Source organism: Dendropsophus ebraccatus, chromosome 12, assembly GCF_027789765.1.
Source record: "Dendropsophus ebraccatus isolate aDenEbr1 chromosome 12, aDenEbr1.pat, whole genome shotgun sequence".
NCBI lineage: Eukaryota > Metazoa > Chordata > Amphibia > Anura > Hylidae > Dendropsophus > Dendropsophus ebraccatus.
In genome coordinates, this window is record NC_091465.1 from 63,255,553 (window position 1) to 63,275,783 (window position 20,231).

Below are 20,231 nucleotides of genomic sequence, written 5' to 3' on the forward strand. Positions count from 1 at the left end.
ACGCCAACAAAGGAGTTGCTGATAAATGGCGCACTTATGTGCGGCACTTATAAGCAGACCGTGGCAGTAGGATATAGAAAAAAAACACCCTACGCCAAAAAGGAGGAGTTGCTGATTAGCAGCGCACTTTCGTGCGATGCTGATCAACACTCAGCGGCGATAGGGTGCGGAAAATAGAAAAAAAAAAATTTGGAAAAAAAAAACCCCCTTTTTCTACATTCTGAATATCCCTGTAGCTGCTGATAAGTGTATTACACATATCAGCCGCTAGATTTTCCGCAAAATCCGGAAAATGACGAGGCTGGAGCCGAAAATAGCCGAAAGAAGACGACGGGGACCGCCGGAAAGACCCGAAGACCGAACGGAAAGATGGAGGACGCCGCGAACCCGGAAGACGCCGATCAGGAGCCCGGGACAGGTGAGTAATGTACAAATACCTGCTCTGGACCCCTCGGCTACCTAGCTGAGGGGTCCAGGGCAGGTATTTACTATATTGTGGGACTCTGATCGCCGTGCCACCGGCCCGATCGCCGTGAACGGCCGGCCGGCCGTTCACGGCGATCGGGCCGGTGGCACGGCGATCACCATTACTTTTTACAGTAATGGCGGTCGGTGCCGTCCTCGGACAGCACCGACCGCCATTTTTTTCCGGGTCATCGGGTCACCGATGACCCGGAAAGGTTCCGATCGCCGCTATTGGCTGATCTGAATTGATCAGCCTATAGCGGCGATCGTAAGCACGGGGGGTGTTAACCACCCCCCGTGCCGTGAAGCTATGATGGCCTGCTATGATTTATAGCAGGCCATCTTCCCCGACCGCTGTGTGTGAACACGCAGCGATCGGGGAAACATCGGGCGTACCCATACGCCCGTTTGCGTTAAAGCCCAGGCAACGGGGGCGTATGGGTACGCCCGATGTCGTTAAGGGGTTAAAGGGGCTATCCAGTGCTTCAAAAACATGGCCACTTTTGCACCACTCTTGTCTCCAGATTGGGTGGGGTTTGAAACTCAGTTCCATTGAAGTAAATGGAGCTTAATTGCAAACCACACCTGAACTGGAGACAAGAGTGGTGCAAAAGTGGCCATGTTTTTGTAGCGCTGGTTAACCCCTTTAAGGGGTGTAAAATTACACTGGTGTAAACTGCCCAGTGCAACCAATCACAGCTCAGCTTTCATAGCTGGTAAAATGAAAGAGGAGCTGTGATTGGTTGATGTGGGCAGTTTACGCCAGTATATATTTTACACCCTTTCATAAATCTGGGCCTAAATCTCTCTACATTTACATAATAGTTGTTCATAGACAAGCCAGACCACTGCTTTTAAAGCAGAGACGTCAACAATGACTGAAAAAGAGCAGCATATCAGAAGGATAAAGGTTTGCTAGAAGAATGTATTGGCAAGAATATTTAACTTAACAAGTCCTACAAGTATAACTATATTAGTTGAGATGGGAATACCCCTTTATTTTTTTTTCTTTCATTCTCTAAAAAAATTCAATCCCACTGCAGCCTAATGCCTAATTTTATCAGCCTGCCCTTTACTGCCCTTTAAAGAGACATCTGCAAACACAACTGAGGAGCGATGACATTGCACTGCCTCACTGACATGACCTTGGTAAATTGCCAAATTGTTAAGGTACTAATTCATTTCATGGCGCTGTAATAATATAAGGCAATAATCCTATTATCCTCCTGAGGCCAAGGATACAGAAAGAGTTGAATTGTAGCCATAGTTCAGTGAATAAATGAAGACTATATCACTATATTACATATATAGCATACATAGACATGTTTATAAATATACTATGACAACTATTGCATAGCTGGACTATGCCGTCCTTTCTATACTAGTGCCAAATATTTGGTTTGGTTAGGATTATCACCAGCAGCTACCTGGTATTGTTAGCTATAGTCTTAAAGCGACTCTGTACCCACAATCTAACCCCCCCCCCCCCCCCCCCCCCCAAAGCGCTTGTACAGGTAGCTGCTTTTAATCCAAGATCCCTCCTGGGGTCCGTTCGGCAGGTGATTCAGTTATTGTCCTAAAAAACAACTTATAAACTTGCAGCCCTTTGTTAAATTGGCGTGGCCTAGGGTGTGTGTCCACCAGAGGCTTGCAACGCCTCCCCAGCCTCCTCATCACTAGGAATGCCCCATGGCAGGATTTTTCCTATTCCTCACCTTAACACTGCACAGGTGCCTAAACGATCCAGCTCATGTGCAGTGTTCACACAGGTGATGAATAGGAGAAATTGTTCTTGGGGCTTTCCTAATGATGGAGAGGGTGGGGAGGTTGTGCAATCCTAGGGCATAGGGCAGCTATCTGAAGGTACAAGCAGTTTGGGGGGGTCAGATTGTGGGTACTGAGTCGCTTTAACCCAAGAAAATAGCAGCCAAATGGGTGGTAAGTGGTTATGAAAACATATATCACTATTTCCTTATTATAGTGCAGTTAGCAGACAACATATAACATTATGTGGGGTTATGTGATGACATTGATGGTTGAGTGGTGGGGCCAAGTATAGGTTTTTACAAATTGGGCCACTGTATAGGTAAATTTGTCCATTCCAAGATAACATATGTATACCAAGCATCTGGTATGTACCATAAAAAAAAGTCCCAATGGCAAACCATGGAATGAATTAACCAGCCAACACATGGATGACCAATATCAGCAGCAACCACATACCGATATAGCAATCCTGTTTATTTTGCCACTTTTTTGATTAATTAGCTTTTTTCTTTAATAAGATTTTTTAATAAAAATGTTTGAAGTTTTATGAATTCTGTATTTTTGCCGCCTTCTTGATTCCTGACAACCCTTTGTTATATAACATTTTTATGCACTTGTCATTTTTTCTCTCATGTATAGGTATGTCGATCATGAAAGTAGCTTTCTAACAAGTTAGGTTTGCCCACATCCTTCTAAATGAAGTGTTCGGTGCCCAGTAAACTGTAATGACTAAGAAAAGAAGAAAATTGATGGAAGGTACTGCAGTGTCGAGTGGTATTGATCGGACTTGGTTTTTGTTCTACTGCTGCATCATTAATGCACCGCTGCTGAATTGACGGGGAAAGATGAGGGAAGGAATTCTAAATAGGTAATTAAAATACATCAATACCCTCTTGGCCACGTACTATGCGCGGCATGTACCCAAGTGAGCAACCACATGGCAGGTCTCATTAACTTATGCCTTAGAGCCAGTGTATCAGCATACCTAGACATAGCATGATGCCTATTCTCCAGAATGACTTCTTACTGTGACTAGTTGTGAGGCTGAGAAACACAGATGGCTCAAAGGAAAACAAGTGTTCATGGAAGCAATGGGCCGTGTTTCAGTTACACCATATGGACAATATAGTTTAAGGTACATTGGAATCAACTCCTAGAATCACAGTGGCTAGATGATACCTGTTCTATAATATAAAGGGGTTATCCAGGATTAGAAAAAACATACTCACAATGTACTCACAATGATGTTCTGGCTCTATCATTGGATGCAATAACATCAGGGTATATCAGGTGCATCAGGTAAGGTACCGGTACGACTTCGGTGGTGCTCTGCTTTCAATAATGCAGAGCAAAGACGTAATGTGTAGACAAAGAAAGCCAGCGGCACTCACCAATATGATGAATCGTCATTTTATTACAAAAAAAAAACATGGACAGTGGGAAGTTAGGACAGTGGGTGGCATTCTATCAAGGCAACAGGCATTTCATGCACTTGCACTTCCTCCGGTCCTGCGGTACTGTGGCCATGTGGGAATGTGCAAAGCGGCCTTAGTGGAATGCCACTCATTGTTCTAACTTCCCGCTGCCCATGGGTGTTAGCTTGTTTCCAATAAATTGACTTTGTTGAGTGCCGCTGGCCTTTTTTGTCACAAACTAAGGACAAGAACGGTACTGTTTCTGAAAGAAGGTAGCCATGGTTTTCTGAGCCTGGATAACCCCTATTAGAAAGCTTCTTCGTTTACTAGTGAGACTTTAGAAGGATCTACTGAGAAATCAATGAGATAAATAAATAAAATAATTATCTATCCTGGGATATGCATTGCTTGAGGTCAGTGGCTCATCATACTCTCCTCCATAGAAGTTGTGGAGTAATGTAATAAAACCTTTTTTAGGACTCACTTCCAAGTCGCTATTATCCTACTATATGTTGGGACAGAGAAGCATGTGCCTCTTAATACATTGTATCACATTTTTGACTAATAATGTGCCTTTGAAGCCACTGCCAGGGCATTAAACACATGAATGTTTGGGTGAGCTGAATGTGAGCTGTTAGGCAGACAGCTATTGAAGGTGTATGGCTACCTTAAAGGGAATCTGTCTGCTTTATATCATGCGTAGAGCTCAAGTGTCAAGGAGGCATTGCAGAGCAGCAGCATGCACGCCCACTTCCACCAGCCTTGTGATTGATATACATGGCCCAGTGTTGGAATCTATACCCTGTGTGATGAACCATGCAAGGCAGGGAACAATGGGGAAGGAAGAAAGTATGCATGCTGCAGCTTGGCAATGTCTCTAATACAACTGAGCTCTGAACAAGATATTGAGCTAACAGATGCCTTTAAGACATACCAATTCAGCATCTAATAAAAGGAAGGCTAGCACTTATCTTTAAGTTTGCTCTAACATCATAGTTACCCTTTTAAAATCTATAGCCAAGACCATAAGTGTCAAACTCGAGGCCTTCCAGATGTTTCAAAACTATAATCCCCATCATGCCGGGACAGCTAAAGCTTTGGTGGACAGCTAGGCATTGATGGAAATTCTAGTTTTGCAACAGTTGCAGGGCTGTGAGTTTAAAACCACTGGTCAAGACAGAACTGCCCCTAAATACCCCTCATCTGATCACAGGGTACCCCACTTTTCCTGTCAATGATGGTCTGTACAATGCATGGACAACTCTGCTCTGGCTAATAGACAAGGGTCTTCACCGGAGGACTCCCCTCTATTATCTAATAAGTTTATTTAAACTCTTGTGTGCAAGAGACAGTAGGTTTATACTGTCCTATCTTAGGGTAGCATAAACTACTGACAGAGAAGCTGAGCTGAATGATGTATCACTTACATTGTTCTGTGCAGCAGATCTAGAGATATCCTCCTGAATAACATGGACAATAAGTAGTCCTCTCCATTATGCGCATGAGCCCAGTAGTCCTGGATATTCATGAGAAGCAGAAAACTCCACCCACCAGCTGCTGATTGGCAGTTATCTATCCATGCTGTGTATAGACAGTCAACTGTCAATCAGCAGCTGGAGGGTGGGGGGAGGGGTGTGGCAAGAATCCTATTCTCCTGCATATTAGGAGAATGGCTAAACAGAATGATGTAAGTAATACACCAATGTGTTCAGCATTTCTATCACTAGTTTATGCTGCACTCATTTAAGGCGGAATAATTTTGATATGTGTTTTGATATGGACAAATATTGTCCTGTTATCCCTTCTATTAAAGGTCTCCTGCCAAAAAGACCTTGATGATGAACGTTGTGTGGTGTATGCAGGGTGTGACAGCTTTTTATTTATTTTATAAAAAGAAGTCTGGAAGTGATCATTACCTGATACATATCCATTTACTTTAAAGCCCAGTGTATCCCAGCACAACAGTTGGTGGTCATTATGTCCGGTTCTGTATAAAGCGGCCTTTGTCTGTTCTTGCACGCTGAGTGTACGTCTTGGTTATATGTGAACAGCAGAATCTAAACCTTCCCAATCTAAAATAAGCGCCTGGCCTCTGGAGAGTTTGCTGATCCCTCCATTTTTAATATCTCACTGCTGATTTTCACCTCCTCACCCCCTCTCACACCTCCAACCGCGTGCTGCGCAGAAAAATAAATGAGGTTCTGTATTGCAAGACTTCAGCTCTGTCTTTTTGATTAGGGAATCTGTCAAGAACACTTCACTGTCTGAGGGGTTCAGGAAGATCCCGTGTCACATGTTTGTGCTGTAAGGTTTTAATGAAATGACTCCGCTAGCATCAGTCTGCCATTATTAGTTCAGAGTTATTTTTGGTCTCCAAAATACATTATTGGATATGAAATATCCGAGCACCAAAGCCATGTAAAATAGTAACGAAACAGCTGTAGAATAACATTCACAGGTAAGATCAGGGGTTAAATAAAGCAAACAGATCACCCTAGGAAAGCAAAAAAAGTAGCAGCCATTCAACCCGATGCAGACTTAAAGGCAACCTGTCATATTAAAAGTGCAGTACAATCTGGCGATTTTAAATGTGACATGTCCCCTTTAAATGCAGGCAATATGTGACAATGTTTAATTCTTCCTGCTACTGTCATACAGCTGATATGGCACCTCTTGTCCCTAGAATGCATATACAGTGGTACCTTGGTTTAAGAGTAACTTGGATTGAGAGCGTTTTGCAAGAGGAGCTCACAGTTTTTTTTAAATTGTAACTTGGTGTAAGAGCATTGCTTTGGTTTAAGAACTCCCTGTACTGGGTGGGAGGGAAAGTCGGGGAGGAGCATGGTCTGCATAGCGCCTGGTCTGCCTCACCTTCCAAATCATAGCAGATCCACTTCAGGCTGGGGCTTGCATCAGGGGACAGGACTGTGGAGGTAATCTCTCCATAGCTGTAACCCCTCTCTCCCTGGACAAAGAGTGCTGCTATAGTGTGCCCACAAATGCCCTGCTCATTCCTCCCTGCAGTCTGGCTGCCCTTGTGTTTCCCATCCTCTCCATTCCTGCTATAATGTGCCTGCACTTACTCTCAGCTATACACACTACTGCTATAATGTGCCTGCACTCACACTCAGCCATTCACACTGCTGCATAGGAAAATTTATGTCACTGTCTTCCTGCACAACTCTGATTCTCACTTCCTGATTGGTCCATGCTGAACACACACCCCTCCCAATTGATGTCATGTGACCACACAGACCTCTGACAGCAGCCCTGCTTCTCTATTCTAGCCTGTTGTACTACACTACTGCATTATGGGGATTTGCAGCTCCATCCTGTTTCTACAAACTGCTGCTGCTTTTTCAGGTTTATGCACTTACTAAACATTATACACTACATGCTGAGGGCTATATTGTACAGTAACTTATAATATCACATATTCAACTGTTTCTAAATGTTTGTTTAATTTGTTTTACCTATTATTCAGAATTTAAGAAAATCATTATTTTGGGGTGTGGAACAAATTGTCCACTTTTCAATGACTTCTTATGGGAAAATTTGCTTTGGTTTAAGAGTGGATTTGGATTACAAGCACAGTGCCGTAACCGAATTATGCTTGTAATCCAAGGCACCACTGTAATCCCCCTAGTAATCATACAGTATATGATAATATCCATAATATCCTATCTCCCAAATATCCTAAATTCAGTGGAATTCAGAGTCCTAAAAATTCCAGCGCTGTTCTTCACCCCAACAACATATTAAAAATTCCTCATCAGTCGTGAATGCTAGTAGCTACTTGTAAGGTGCATGGTACTCACAGACAATTTTTTAATGCAAAACAGGAATGACCTATTATGTAGAGGCACAACACTTCTATTGTTTATCGTTGCATAAGTGGCACACAGGCTTACTGGCTGCAGTTAAAGGGGTACTCCAGCAAGTAAAAAATTTTTTTTAAATCAACTGATGTCAGAACGTTATAAAAATTTGTAAACTACTTCTATTTTAAAATCTCAGGTCTTTAAGTACTTATCAGCTGCTGTATGCTCTGCATCAAGTGGTGTATTATTTCCAGTCTGACACAGTGCTCTCTGCTGCCCCCTCTGTCCATGCCAGGAACTGTCTAGAGCAGTAACCCCCCCCCCCCCCCTTATTAGAAAACCTCTTCTGCTATGGACAGTTCCTGACATGGACAGAGGTGGCAGTAGAGAGCACTGTGTCATACACCATTTCCTGATGGATATACACCATAAGTACTGGAAGCCTTGAGATCTAATATTTGGTAATCACAATGTCTTAAAGAACAAAAGAGGAGAACAATTCTCTTTAGCCCTTTTAGGTCTGTTGGTCCCCAAGATAACTGTTGGCTTCTGTGTGAACTTCCTGTGCTGCGTTACAGGTTGGTAGTGCACCTAGCACCACAATGTCTGCCATCAAGTCACACAAAAGGCACAACCATGTAAAGACATTTCCTCACTGTCACCTCCTGCAGCATGGCAGTCCAGTAACACCTCACTCACCAACTAACCAGTAAAGCAATGGTTCACCAGTATAGATAATCTATTCACACACCACTTCAAAGGCAACTTTGCAGCTCCTCCATGGAGTCATTTGCCTGGAGGAGAGAATGTTGCCTTTGAACTGACGGATGAATAAATTATCTGCACTCTTTCTGCTGGAGATGTGGTGAGTGGTTTCCTAATTTTTTAGACATTATTTAAAAACTGTTCATATACTGCTTTTTAACTTTGATATTGGATTGTTTTGGGGTCAGTGAGTCCTGTACTCCCTTTTTTTTCAATGTTTCATTCCATAGTGGCTATTACACTATACATAAAGGGGGCTGAAATCTAGGGGTGCAAGAAAATAATAAAGAATGTATACTTCTTCGTGCCCCTGTAGTGCTGCATCACCACCCCCAGACTCCTACCGGGCTCCTGCTCTTGTCACGTTACCACCGGGCTCAGGAATGGCCACTCAGCCAGTAACGGTAAGTGCTGCAGTCCCTGATTGGCTGAGCAGGTACCTTCCCCCGGGTCGTGACGTACTAAGAAACCAGGAGAAACTGGAGCCTGGCGGCTGTCAAGGAGCTAGTGACGTGGCGCTGCGGGGGCACAAGGACAAGTAAGTATACATTCTTTATTATGGTCCTGCACCCCCCTGCCTTCAGCAGAGTTTTCCCCAGTGCTTCACACCATACCATTGCATATGAATATGAATGTTTTACCAATCACTCTTTTCTTACAAACTCTAAACCCAATAATTGAGCATTTTGTGAATCAGATATAGGCAGCTTCTAGTGTGAGGAAGCATAGGATTTGGTGTACAAGGCAGAGGTTTTACAATGCACCCCTGTATACTTGGTCCTTGATTGTTTTCATGTAGACCAGGGGTGGGGAACCTCCAGCCCGCGGCCCAAGGCCATGTGTGTCACTCACAGCGCCCTCCTATGTGCGGCGGACGGTAAAACACTTAATTCGGCGGCGGCTAAACACAGGATTCCTGCGGCCATGCGCGATAACATGATTTTATCGCATGCTGCCTTTAGGAGGAGGAAGAGGACCAAGCCAGTGCTGAAGTGGGGGAAAGGTCAGAGGCATGTTTAAAGTTTTTTTGATTTGGTATAGACTAAAGCCACCCTGGGGGTTAACTACAATATTAGGGGGAATCATGGGGGGCGGGATCGAGGGTGGTAAACTACAACACTAGGGCCAACCTAGGGGTTCACTACAATTCTAGGGGCATCACTGGGGGTTAATTACAATACTAGGATGAATCTTAGGGAGTTAACTACCATACTAGGGGCATTGGGGGGCAGAATATTTGCCTTGCCCTGGGTGCTGCCAACTGACACTCACATTATAACATTGGGTGCAGTGGATGGAGAACGATATAAAAAAAATGCCCAAATAGCCCTTGACAAGAAAAATGTTCCGCAATCCAAGAGCACTCCTTATTTCCCCCCATTTCCTTCCTCTCCGCAATGTGCACCTCTCATCACTTGTCTGCTTCTTCTGCATCTTGTCTCCTCACAAATGTATAATCCCACCTGAGGCCTCTTCTCTTTATTCATAACTGGCTCAACCATAAATTTTTCCTGCCATCATCCTCTCCAGCAGCCACAGCCCGCACAGCTCTGGGAGTCGGGTCGTGACATCACCATTTTATCCAGGAAGTGAAGCCTTGATGCAGTAGTAAGTGCAGGGAAAAAAGCACTTTATAAGCATTTTCCGTAATAAGTTTACACTACCGTTCAAAAGTTTGGGGTCACCCAAACAATTTTGTGTTTTCCATGAAAAGTCACACTTATTCAACACCATACGTTGTGAGATGAATAGAAAATAGAGTCAAGACATTGACAAGGTTAGAAATAATGATTTGTATTTGAAATAACATTGTTTTTACATCAAACTTTGCTTTCTTCAAAGAATCCTCCTTTTGCAGCAATTACAGCATTGCACACCTTTGCTGAGTTGGGAGGAAGGGGTGTGGAAGTCGGCACTCCGGGACGTAGAAATATTAAAACATAACTTTTATTCGTGCATGTTAAAATACAGCGGGTGGCATAGCAGGACCTACGCGTTTCGCGCTACTGCGCTTAATCATGGTTGTTTTTTACCTTTTATATTCGCTAATATTGCACACCTTTGGCATTCTAGCTGGTAATCTGTTGAGGTAAGCTAGAGAAATTGCACCCCACGCTACCATACAGTCAAGCTGCTCCCACAACAGCTCAATGGGGTTCAGATCTGGTGACTGCGCTGACCACTCCATTACCTATGATAGAATACCAGCTGCTGCTTCTGCTGTAAATAGTTCTTGCACAATTTGGAGGTGTGTTTAGGGTCATTGTCCTGTTGTAGGATGAAATTGGCTCCAATCAAGCGCACTTGGTATGGCATGGCGTTGCAAAATTGAGTGATAGCCTTCCTTATTCAGAATCCCTTTTACCCTGTACAAATCTCCCACCTTACCAGCACCAAAGCAACCCCAGACCATCACATTACCTCCACCATGCTTAACAGATGGCGTCAGGCATTCTTCCAGCATCTTTTCATTTGTTCTGCGTCTCACAAATGTTCTTCTTTGTGATCCAAACATCTCAAACTTGGATTCATCCGTCCACAACACTTTTTCCAGTCTTTCTCTGTCCAATGTCTGTGTTCTTTTGCCCATCTTAATATTTTTCTTTTATTGGCCAGTCTCAGATATGGCTTTTTCTTTGCCACTCTGCCCTGAAGCCCAAAATCCCGCAGCCGCCTCTTCACTGTAGATGTTGACACTGGTGTTTTGCGGGTACTATTTAATGAAGATGCCAGTTGGGGACCTGTGAGGCGTCTGTTTCTCAAACTAGAGACTCTAATGTGCTTATCTTCTTGCTTAGTTGTGCAACGCGGCCTCCCACTTCTTTTTCTACTCTGGTTAGAGCCTGTTTGTGCTGTCCTCTGAAGGGAGTAGTACACACCGTTGTAGGAAATCTTCAATTTCTTAGCAATTTCTCGCATGGAATAGCCTTCATTTCTAAGAACAAGAATAGACTGTCGAGTTTCAGATGAAAGTTCTCTTTTTCTGGCCATTTTGAGCGTTTAATTGACCCCACAAATGTGATGCTCCAGAAACTGAAAATAAAGACAAAAAGAGGCACAGGCGCCTCGTGTGATACCAGAGGTAAACGTGGAGAGTGTAGGGGTGGTATTGTGCTCACCTTAAAGCCACTTGGGCTAGTAGCGTATCACCCTAATTAGGGTATATATCCAAGCCGGGGTTTCTCGCTTGCTAGCTGGATTCACAGGACTGCAAAAGCTGGTGGTACCTGTAAACGGGATGCTCCCAGGGGGGGGCCCGTGTGTAAACAAGAGTAAAAAGAAAAATCCAAAAAAATGGTATCATTACCAGCTCTGTCACTGCCTGAAAATCCAATTCACCAGGCGAATGAAGAAAAACTTGTTTATTTGGTTGCACAACGTTAACATGTTTCGGGAGAGTATCCTCCCTTCCTCAGAACCAAAGTGCACTTTGGTTCTGAGGAAGGGAGGATACTCTCCCGAAACATGTTAACGTTGTGCAACCAAATAAACAAGTTTTTCTTCATTCGCCTGGTGAATTGGATTTTCTGGCAGTGACAGCGCTGGTAATGATACCATTTTTGGGGATTTTTCTTTTACTCATGCTCCAGAAACACAATCTGCTCAAAGGAAGGTCAGTTTTGTAGCTTCTGTAACGAGCTAGACTGTTTTCAGATGTGTGAACATGATTGCACAAGGGTTTTCTAATCATCAATTAGCCTTCTGAGCCAATAAGCAAACACATTGTACCATTAGAACACTGGAGTGATAGTTGCTGGAAATGGGCCTCTTTACACCTATGTAGATATTGCACCAAAAACCAGACATTTGCAGCCAGAATAGTCATTTACCACATTAGCAATGTATAGAGTGTATTTGTTTAAAGTTAGGACTAGTTTAAAGTTATCTTCATTAAAAAGTATAGTGCTTTTCCTTCAAAAATAAGGACATTTCAATGTGACCCCAAACTTTTGAACGGTAGTGTATATTGGTGATTTGTACAACCTTTGGGGGGCAATACAAAATAAAAATTCTTTAAGTTACGGGCACCAGTCTCATTCTCCCAGAATGCAGCTATTCCCCATTGTCTATAGTTGCCCATGTAATAGGTGTCTTTTATAGTGACACCTGCCTGCACACACATGTCTATGCCCACCATCCGCAACCTTCTGGCTCACACAACCCTATATACAGCTGTCACATTGTTTTCAGAAATTTGCTCTTAGAAATGAGAATTATAATGGTAATTTATTTCTATGAGTTTAATTCCTTGACCAACACTAATAACAGCTGGCGGTGATTCGTGTCATAGGACGGGTGTTTACTGTAATAGATGAAGTTGCCAAAATAATTAAGAAGTGTGTAGAGAACCCAGGCCTCCAGACACGGAGTAAATAAAATGGCTAAATCAATTTCTGTAACATTGCTGCTTGGGGAATAGGTGGCAGACCACTCGTAAAAATGAAATTGGAAGCATCAACAGTGGGCAAACAAAGCTTTATTATGTTGTAGAGACTGGGTGGAGAAAACCAAGCAACCTACAACCTTGTGTCTAGGGATAAATGAATTATTTATTCTTACATTACTGTCTAAAATCTATGTATTACATTAACTACATGAAAAATAAAATGAACAAAATCTGCCATAATGTCTGCAAATTGAGTTTTACATAGAAGATCTGTTCTCTTTGGAATCAGGTACATTCAATTTAAGTTTTGCCCATAGATAGCATGGAGCTGGATTCTAATGGAGCTTTGTATAGAGGGGCAGGGGTTCCTTCCCACTGGGGGCAGGCCAGCCCGCCTCCATTGCTTCACCCCCGGATGGTGCCCGTGAATAGAACCATGAAGTACACGGGAACCGGGCCGCGGTTCATAAAAAAGGACTACGGCAACAACTTCCCTGCGCCAACGCTTTTCTATCCATGGGCAAAACCAAAAGCGAATGTACCTGATGATACATTCATTTTAAGGGTATAAACGATTAATGGGACTAAATAATCATACATCTCTATTTCCTCCTACAAACACATTGGAGACAGAGATTGGCTGAAAGCTATTGGTGACCCAATGAGAACAGATTTGGGAGAGTCATGTCAATATCTGCATGTTCACCAAACTATTCACAGCACGAGTTTGGGTGACACAAGTTCTTGGCTTTTGTCAGCACAGACCACATCATACAAGGAGTTAAAGGGCTAGTTAGAAAAGAGTTAACCCTGTTCAATCCCCATTCATAATTTAGGCTTTTTTGTAATAGGTTTCTATTACATGAATTGGTCCATTTGTCTGTATAACATGCTGACTCCTCCTCTGCTCTACTCTGTCTCCACTCCTCTGTACTCCCCCTCCCTTCTGAGACAGAGGTCACATGATCTCTGTCTCTTCTGTGGGCCAGGCCAGCTGTAACATGTCTTCTGTAACCCGCCACCCACCAATGTCTTACACCTATCAGTGTTTCCTGTAAAGCAGAAGAAGAATGAGTCAGTGGTGGGTACGTTCCAGGCGGTGGGTAAGTTTCAGGCAGTTGGCTCTGAGGTGCAATGTATGATGGGAGATGTAGTTTTCCAACCAGGCGCCATAATGTAAAACTGGGATCATTTGTTAAAGTTTGAAACTGGGGCTAGGAGCAGTGTAGACAAGCTGAATGGCTGGAAACCAGAATTAGAGGTATTTATGATTCTGGGCACTGCGGCTTAGTATCAGCTCGGAGGTATTCATTTTTTCTTTTAAGATTTCATTTCATATGTTTGTGTATAAAGCCTTTGAGTCCTGTTTCCCGTATCCACTCATAAATAGTATGATTTTACCATCCTGACAATATTTACAATAGGAAGAGCAGCTCTGAAGTACAAAGTTCTGCAGGTGAAACATCTCATAGACCAGCACAATGAGCACTTTTCTATATGTGGAAATATAGTCGATATTTCTTTTAGATAAAAAAAAAAAGCTGCCCCTAAACCCTGAAGTTACATCTATATCTAATTCACTGAAAACCATATACTTAGGATGGTATGACGTGGAATGATTATCGTTTGAAAAATCGTTAAATCATTCGGATTTGAATGATATTCATTTAGTGTAATAGCAGACAACGAATAAACGACCAACGGGAAATCGTTGGTCGTTTAATAAAATTTGGACCTATTTTTGTCGTTTGCAAATCGTTCACATGTAATAAGACGTCGTTCGCAGTAGCGGTGAACGCAGTGGCGACGTCAGGAAGAACGCAATGACGATCATAAGTAATGATCATTGTTCCGTGTAATTGGGTGAACGATTTCAGGTCATTCGCCATAGTGGTCCTTTTGAGTTCATTTATCGTTAATTGTTGATTGTCGAAAAATCGCTTCATGTAATAGTACCCTTACACAAGGGGTTAAGCCGTGTTTTTTTGACAGCCCAGAATTGCCATTAGTGTCAGCCAGCAGTGGAGGCTTCCACCTTTGCCCACAGCCTTATTAGCCAGAACAGCTGCCCTGTCATTGCTTTGTGCTATGTTTAAAGGTGTCAGTAACAGCAAGACGTCTTATTGTACCTGGATTCTCACTGATGAAAGTGCATGTTCACAACTGGCTGGAACCTTTCCTCGTGCTGGCAACAGATAGTGGTTGGAGACATGGTGCTTTGCACATTAATGGGGCTTGTTAAATGTATCTCTGACACGTACGACTTACACTCCTTCTGTAAGTTTCATTCCCTCGTTTTATTGGATTTGTTCAAACATTAATTTTTCATATTAGTTATTTAAACCTTACAATCATTTTAGCAATTCAATAATAAGGGGATGGAATGGGGGACCTGAGAACTGTGCAATAACCCCTCCAGACTCTGCCATTGTATCCCTGGCTCAGGAGATGGAGAGAAACATGGCCACAGCCGGACTGCCAGACACTACTATTATCCAAGTGTGTGCCTGCAAGTTAGTGCCACAAAGAATAATGAATATGGACTGTATACAGTATTTGCCGAGCCTGAAGAGCCTTGTGTAAAGTGTTTGAACGTTTGCAAGCGATAGATGGTATTGCAGATGATAAACACTAGGCCCTTCGTAACACTACCTTTAGCTCGTAAAAGGGCACTCCAGCGAAAATCTTTTTCTTTCAAATCAACTGGTTTCAGAAAGTTATATAGATTTGTAATTCACTTCTATTTCAAAATCTCAAGTCTTCCAGTACGTATCAGCTGCTGTACGTCCTGCAGGAAGTGTCAGTCTGACACAGTGCTCTCTGCTGCCACCCCTGTCCTTTTCAGGAACTGTCCAGAGCAGGAGAGGTTTTCTATGGGGATTTGCTACTGCTCTGGACAGTTCCTGTCTCAGACAGAGGCGACAGTAGAGAGCACTGTGTCAAACTGAGAAGAAAACACCACTTCCTGCAGGACATACAGCAGCTGATAAGTAGGTTTTTAAGCTGATAAGTAGTGAGGTTTTTAAATTACAAATCTATATAACTTTCTGAAACCAGTTGATCCGGAAGAAAAATATTTTTGCCCTTTAACCCCTTTAAGGGTTATCACCAAAGACATAAAGGGGTTAACTGCACTTCTACAAAAGTAACCTCCTTACTCCAGACTTTTTGTCTTCCACATAAGACTTTATAACTGCACCACAACACCAAGGGCACCTCATATAGCAGCCAGCTGGAGACTTCACAGGGTGTGCCCCCAGGGAACCAACATCCCTTACACCTACTGTGCCAATGTAGGATGAAGTTACATCTTGTTCACAAATACCACAAACACTTCAGAGGTGATATTCCTTCAGTGCTTACATTTTAGCAGACTTCAGACAATTACAGCCAATAAGATTTTTCTTCCACTTAGGAAGAATGTTGCTTAAAGATAACAGATACAGTGATTGGCTGCTGGGACAACACAGCATCGGGAACCAGGAAGTGACATAGATGAGTGGAGAATGGGAGCTTTGCCGTGGCTGCTGTAGGAGATCAGGGTAGGTGAGTATATCATCTTTTTTTATTTTTATGCCACCCTGACCCATATCTAAAAATATTTTATGCCTGGAGTGGACAATCCCTTTAATAGGCTCAGGGAATATGGGCATGAAGTTTTGGGTCTTATCATTTAGAGTTTTGTTTTCGCAGTAAGGGTATTAAGGGTTAACTGTCTTAGCTGTGAATCCTTTCCGTATCTCATATTAGCAGCTCGGTGCTTCTATGCTACTTGTGTTCGATTGTTTTCAGCACTTGAGAAAGGTCACAGAACACTTGTCATTTCAAATAGATCAACTAAAACTACAATGGCAAGGAATTTAGCCGTGGTATCCGCTTAGTGCTATACCAGCCTCTGGCTGGACAACGCTGGATTTTTATTATTGATAGAGATTCTAAAATATTGATTTCTAGTTATTCACTAGTCTGTTAAAGGGGTCGTCCAGCCATATTTTCGCAAACGGTGGTTGAAAATCAGAAAAACAATAAAAACCCTTTGTATGCAGTAAGTAATAAATGTTTTTGGTTCATGAAAACCTTTAAAATATCCGCAAAATGTGCTATAAATACAGTACGTGGGCTTCCATTTCTGGTACACCCACCTATCCGCCCAGCACTTACTTAAAGGGGTTGTCCAGCGAAAATCTTTTTCTTTCAAATCAACTGGTGTCAGAAAGTTATATAGATTTGTAATTTACTTCTATTAAAAAATCTTAAGCCTTCCCATACTTATCAGCTGCTGTATGTCCTACAGGAAATGTTTTATTTTCAGTCTGACACAGTGCTCTCTGCTAACATCTCTGGACGAGGGATCTGGCAGGAATGCCAGCAGGAAGCACTGTGTAAGACTGAAAATAAAACAACATTTCCTGTAGGACATACAGCAGCTGATAAGTATGGGAAAACTTTCGATTTTTTAATTGAAGTAAATTACAAATCTATATAACTTTCTGATACCAGTTGAACATTTCCTGTAGGACATACAGCAGCTGATAAGTATGGGAAAACTTTCGATTTTTTAATTGAAGTAAATTACAAATCTATATAACTTTCTGATACCAGTTGATTTGAACAAAAAGACTTTTGCTGGATAACCCCTTTAACCCCTTTGGGACCAGGCTAATTTTCGTTTTTTGCATTTTCGTTTTTTCCTCCTTGTGCTTAAAAGGCCATAGCACTTGCATTTTTCCACCTAGAGACCCACATGAGCCCTTATTTTTTGCGTCACTCCTTGTACTTTGCAATGACAGGCTGAATTTTTGCATAAAGTACACTGCGAAACCAGAAAAAAATTCAAAGTGTGGTGAAATTGAAAAAAAAAACGCATTTCTTTTATTTGGGGGAAATGTGTTTTTACGCCATTCGCCCTGGGGTAAAACTGACTTGTTATGCATGTTGCTCAAGTCGTTACGATTAAAACGATATATAACATGTATAACTTTTCTTTTATCTGATGGCCTGTAAAAAATTCAAACCATTGTTAACAAAAATATGTTCCTTAAAATCGCTCCATTCCCATGCTTATAGCGCTTTTATCCTTTGGTCTATGGGGCTGTGTCAGGTGTAATTTTTTGCGCCATGATGTGTACTTCCTATCAATACCTTGATTGCGCATATACGACTTTTTGGTCGCATTTTATTACATTTTTTCTGGATTTGATGCGACCAAAAATGCGCAATTTTACACTTTGGAATTTTTTTGCGCTGACGCCGTTTACCGTGCGAGATCAGGAATGGGATTAATTAATAGTTCGGGCGATTACGCACGCGGCGATAGCAAACATGTTTGTTTAACGGAGGAGCGATCTCCGCCACTAGACACCAGGGAAATGCTGTATCCGGTAATCGGATGCAGCTGTCATGTTTGACAGCTGCATCTGATTACTGTATTAGTGGGCACGGCGCTCTGAACGCCCGCACCCGCGCGAGGATGTACAGTTACGTCCTCGTGCGGGAAAGGGTTAAGGGTGGGTTCACACCTACAGGATCTGCAGCAGATCTGCAGCAGATTTGATGCTGTGTTCAGTTATTTAAATGAAATCTGCTGCAGAAAATCAGCTGCAGATCCTGTAGGTGTGAACGCACCATAAAGGAGTTTTCCAACCAAAGTAGACCATTTGATGGGATGCTGACACCTGGTACAGTGAAGGAGGCCAGAAGCAGTTTGTCTCCATTCACTGTGTAGCGGCCTGACCGGGTTACTGCAGTTACAGCTCCCCAACACTACAAACTACAAACTGACTCCAGTCCCGTTCACTGTGTAGTACAGAGGCTAAACAGCTGATTGTCTCGGGTGTCAGGTGTCGGCACAAAACATCGAAAGACTAAGGGCCCTATTCCACCGGACGATTATCGTTCAGATTATCGTTAAATCGTTCGAATCTAAACGATAATCGTTCGGTTGAAATGCAGTTAACTTTTAACGACCAAACGAGAAATCGTTGATCGCTTTATAAGACCTGGACCTATTTTTATCGTTGCTCGTTCGCAAAACGTTCGCAAAACGTTCAGATTGAATAAGACATCGTTCGGTCATTCACAGTAGATACGAACGCAATAGCAAAGAAATAGCGAAGAAAAAATTATCGCAAATACGATCATAAGTAACGATTATCGTTCCATGGTAATGAGTGAACGTTTTCAGGTCTTTCGCAATAGCGGCCGTTTGAGATTGTTAACGATTATTCGAGCGATAATCGTCCGGTGGAATAGGGCCCTAAAAGGTGTTATCCAGCGCTACAAAAACATGGCCACTTTCTTCCAGAGACAGCACCATTCTTGTTTCCAGTTAGGGTGCAGGTTTTGTAACTCATTTCTATTGAAGTGAATGGAGCTTAATTGCAAACCACACCTGAACTGGAGACAAGAGTGGGGCTGTCTCTGGAAGAAAGTGGCCATGGTTTTGTAGTGCTGGATAACCCCTTTAAAGTGAATCTGTTGTCTGCAAAATTGCTTACAGTAAGTGTTATGCACTGTTCAATAAAAGAATACAGATCATACCTATTATTGCAACCCTCAATTCATTTTTAACAAGAAAAAAAAAAGTGTCACAGAGGCAGGGCCACAACTCTTCGGTGCCATGAATCCCCACATTGCTGCTCAATGATAGACAGGCAGTGCTCATCTTACAGCATTGAGCTCTACTGAAATCCCATGCAAGCGCCACTGGTCTGCATTATGGCAAGTGTGTCAGGTTAAGCATCAGGGAATGCACCAGACTTGACAGTGTCTTGGACAGCACATTGTATAGTACCCAACACCATTGCCAGATCATAAACAATGCTGCCGATGATAAATTTGCTTTAAATGGAGACCTATGGCCTCCTTTGGTTTTATTGGCCTCCTGTAGACAGCGGCTGCTGACCATCTTGGCCTGAATAATGTGGGTCACTGGATCCCTGCTCTCATTATAGGGGAAGGTTACACCTATTAAATATTTATGACATATCCTATAAATGCTTGTGCGGAAAAGGCCCTTTAAACCTGGAAAACCTCTTTAGGATATTGGGGCGTTTATAATAAAAAAAGGGGGAAATTTACTAAGACTGGCGTTTTACACTATCACTGCCCATGGGCCAGCCCCAGAAATGTACACTTAGGCTGGGGCAGATAGCCACAATTTGTAACCCCTTCCCGCAAAGCCATGCCCCTCTGCACCGAGATTCACTTACTAGACAAACGTATATATAGTGGGAAATGGACTATGCAATAATATTATTATACACATATTGTAGAAGGAGAATAAAGCATAGTAGTAACAAGTACAGAAAGAGCTCTTACCTATTAGCTGCAAATTTCTGCGATATATATCCTCCCGGAATTTGCGTTACAATATAGCCCCAAAAGAAAGATCCATGTATCATGCCAACTGTTTCAGGGTCCCAGGTAAATTGTGCTTGCTAAAATAAACAAAAAACAAAACAAAACATAGAATAGACAGATATAAGAATCCGAAGATTTGCAAATGCATAAAGACTAACCTGACATTCTACCATTCTACGTCTTCTATGTTTATGGTTATGTCTGTTCTGTACATTACTGCTTTTTAGCATGGAGTAGAAAAAAAACAGC

The 20,231-nt window shown here is 42.5% G+C and overlaps 1 protein-coding gene across 1 annotated transcript in view; it reads right to left on the reverse strand.

The window, feature by feature from the left end:
- LOC138768723 (vesicular glutamate transporter 1) overlaps positions 1-20,231 on the reverse strand; it is a 52,730-nt gene that overhangs the window by 22,364 nt on the left and 10,135 nt on the right. Inside the window, exon 4 of the mRNA XM_069946680.1 lies at positions 19,941-20,059. Within this exon, the coding sequence (XP_069802781.1) occupies positions 19,941-20,059 (119 nt within the window). The remainder of the gene's footprint in view (positions 1-19,940; positions 20,060-20,231) is intronic.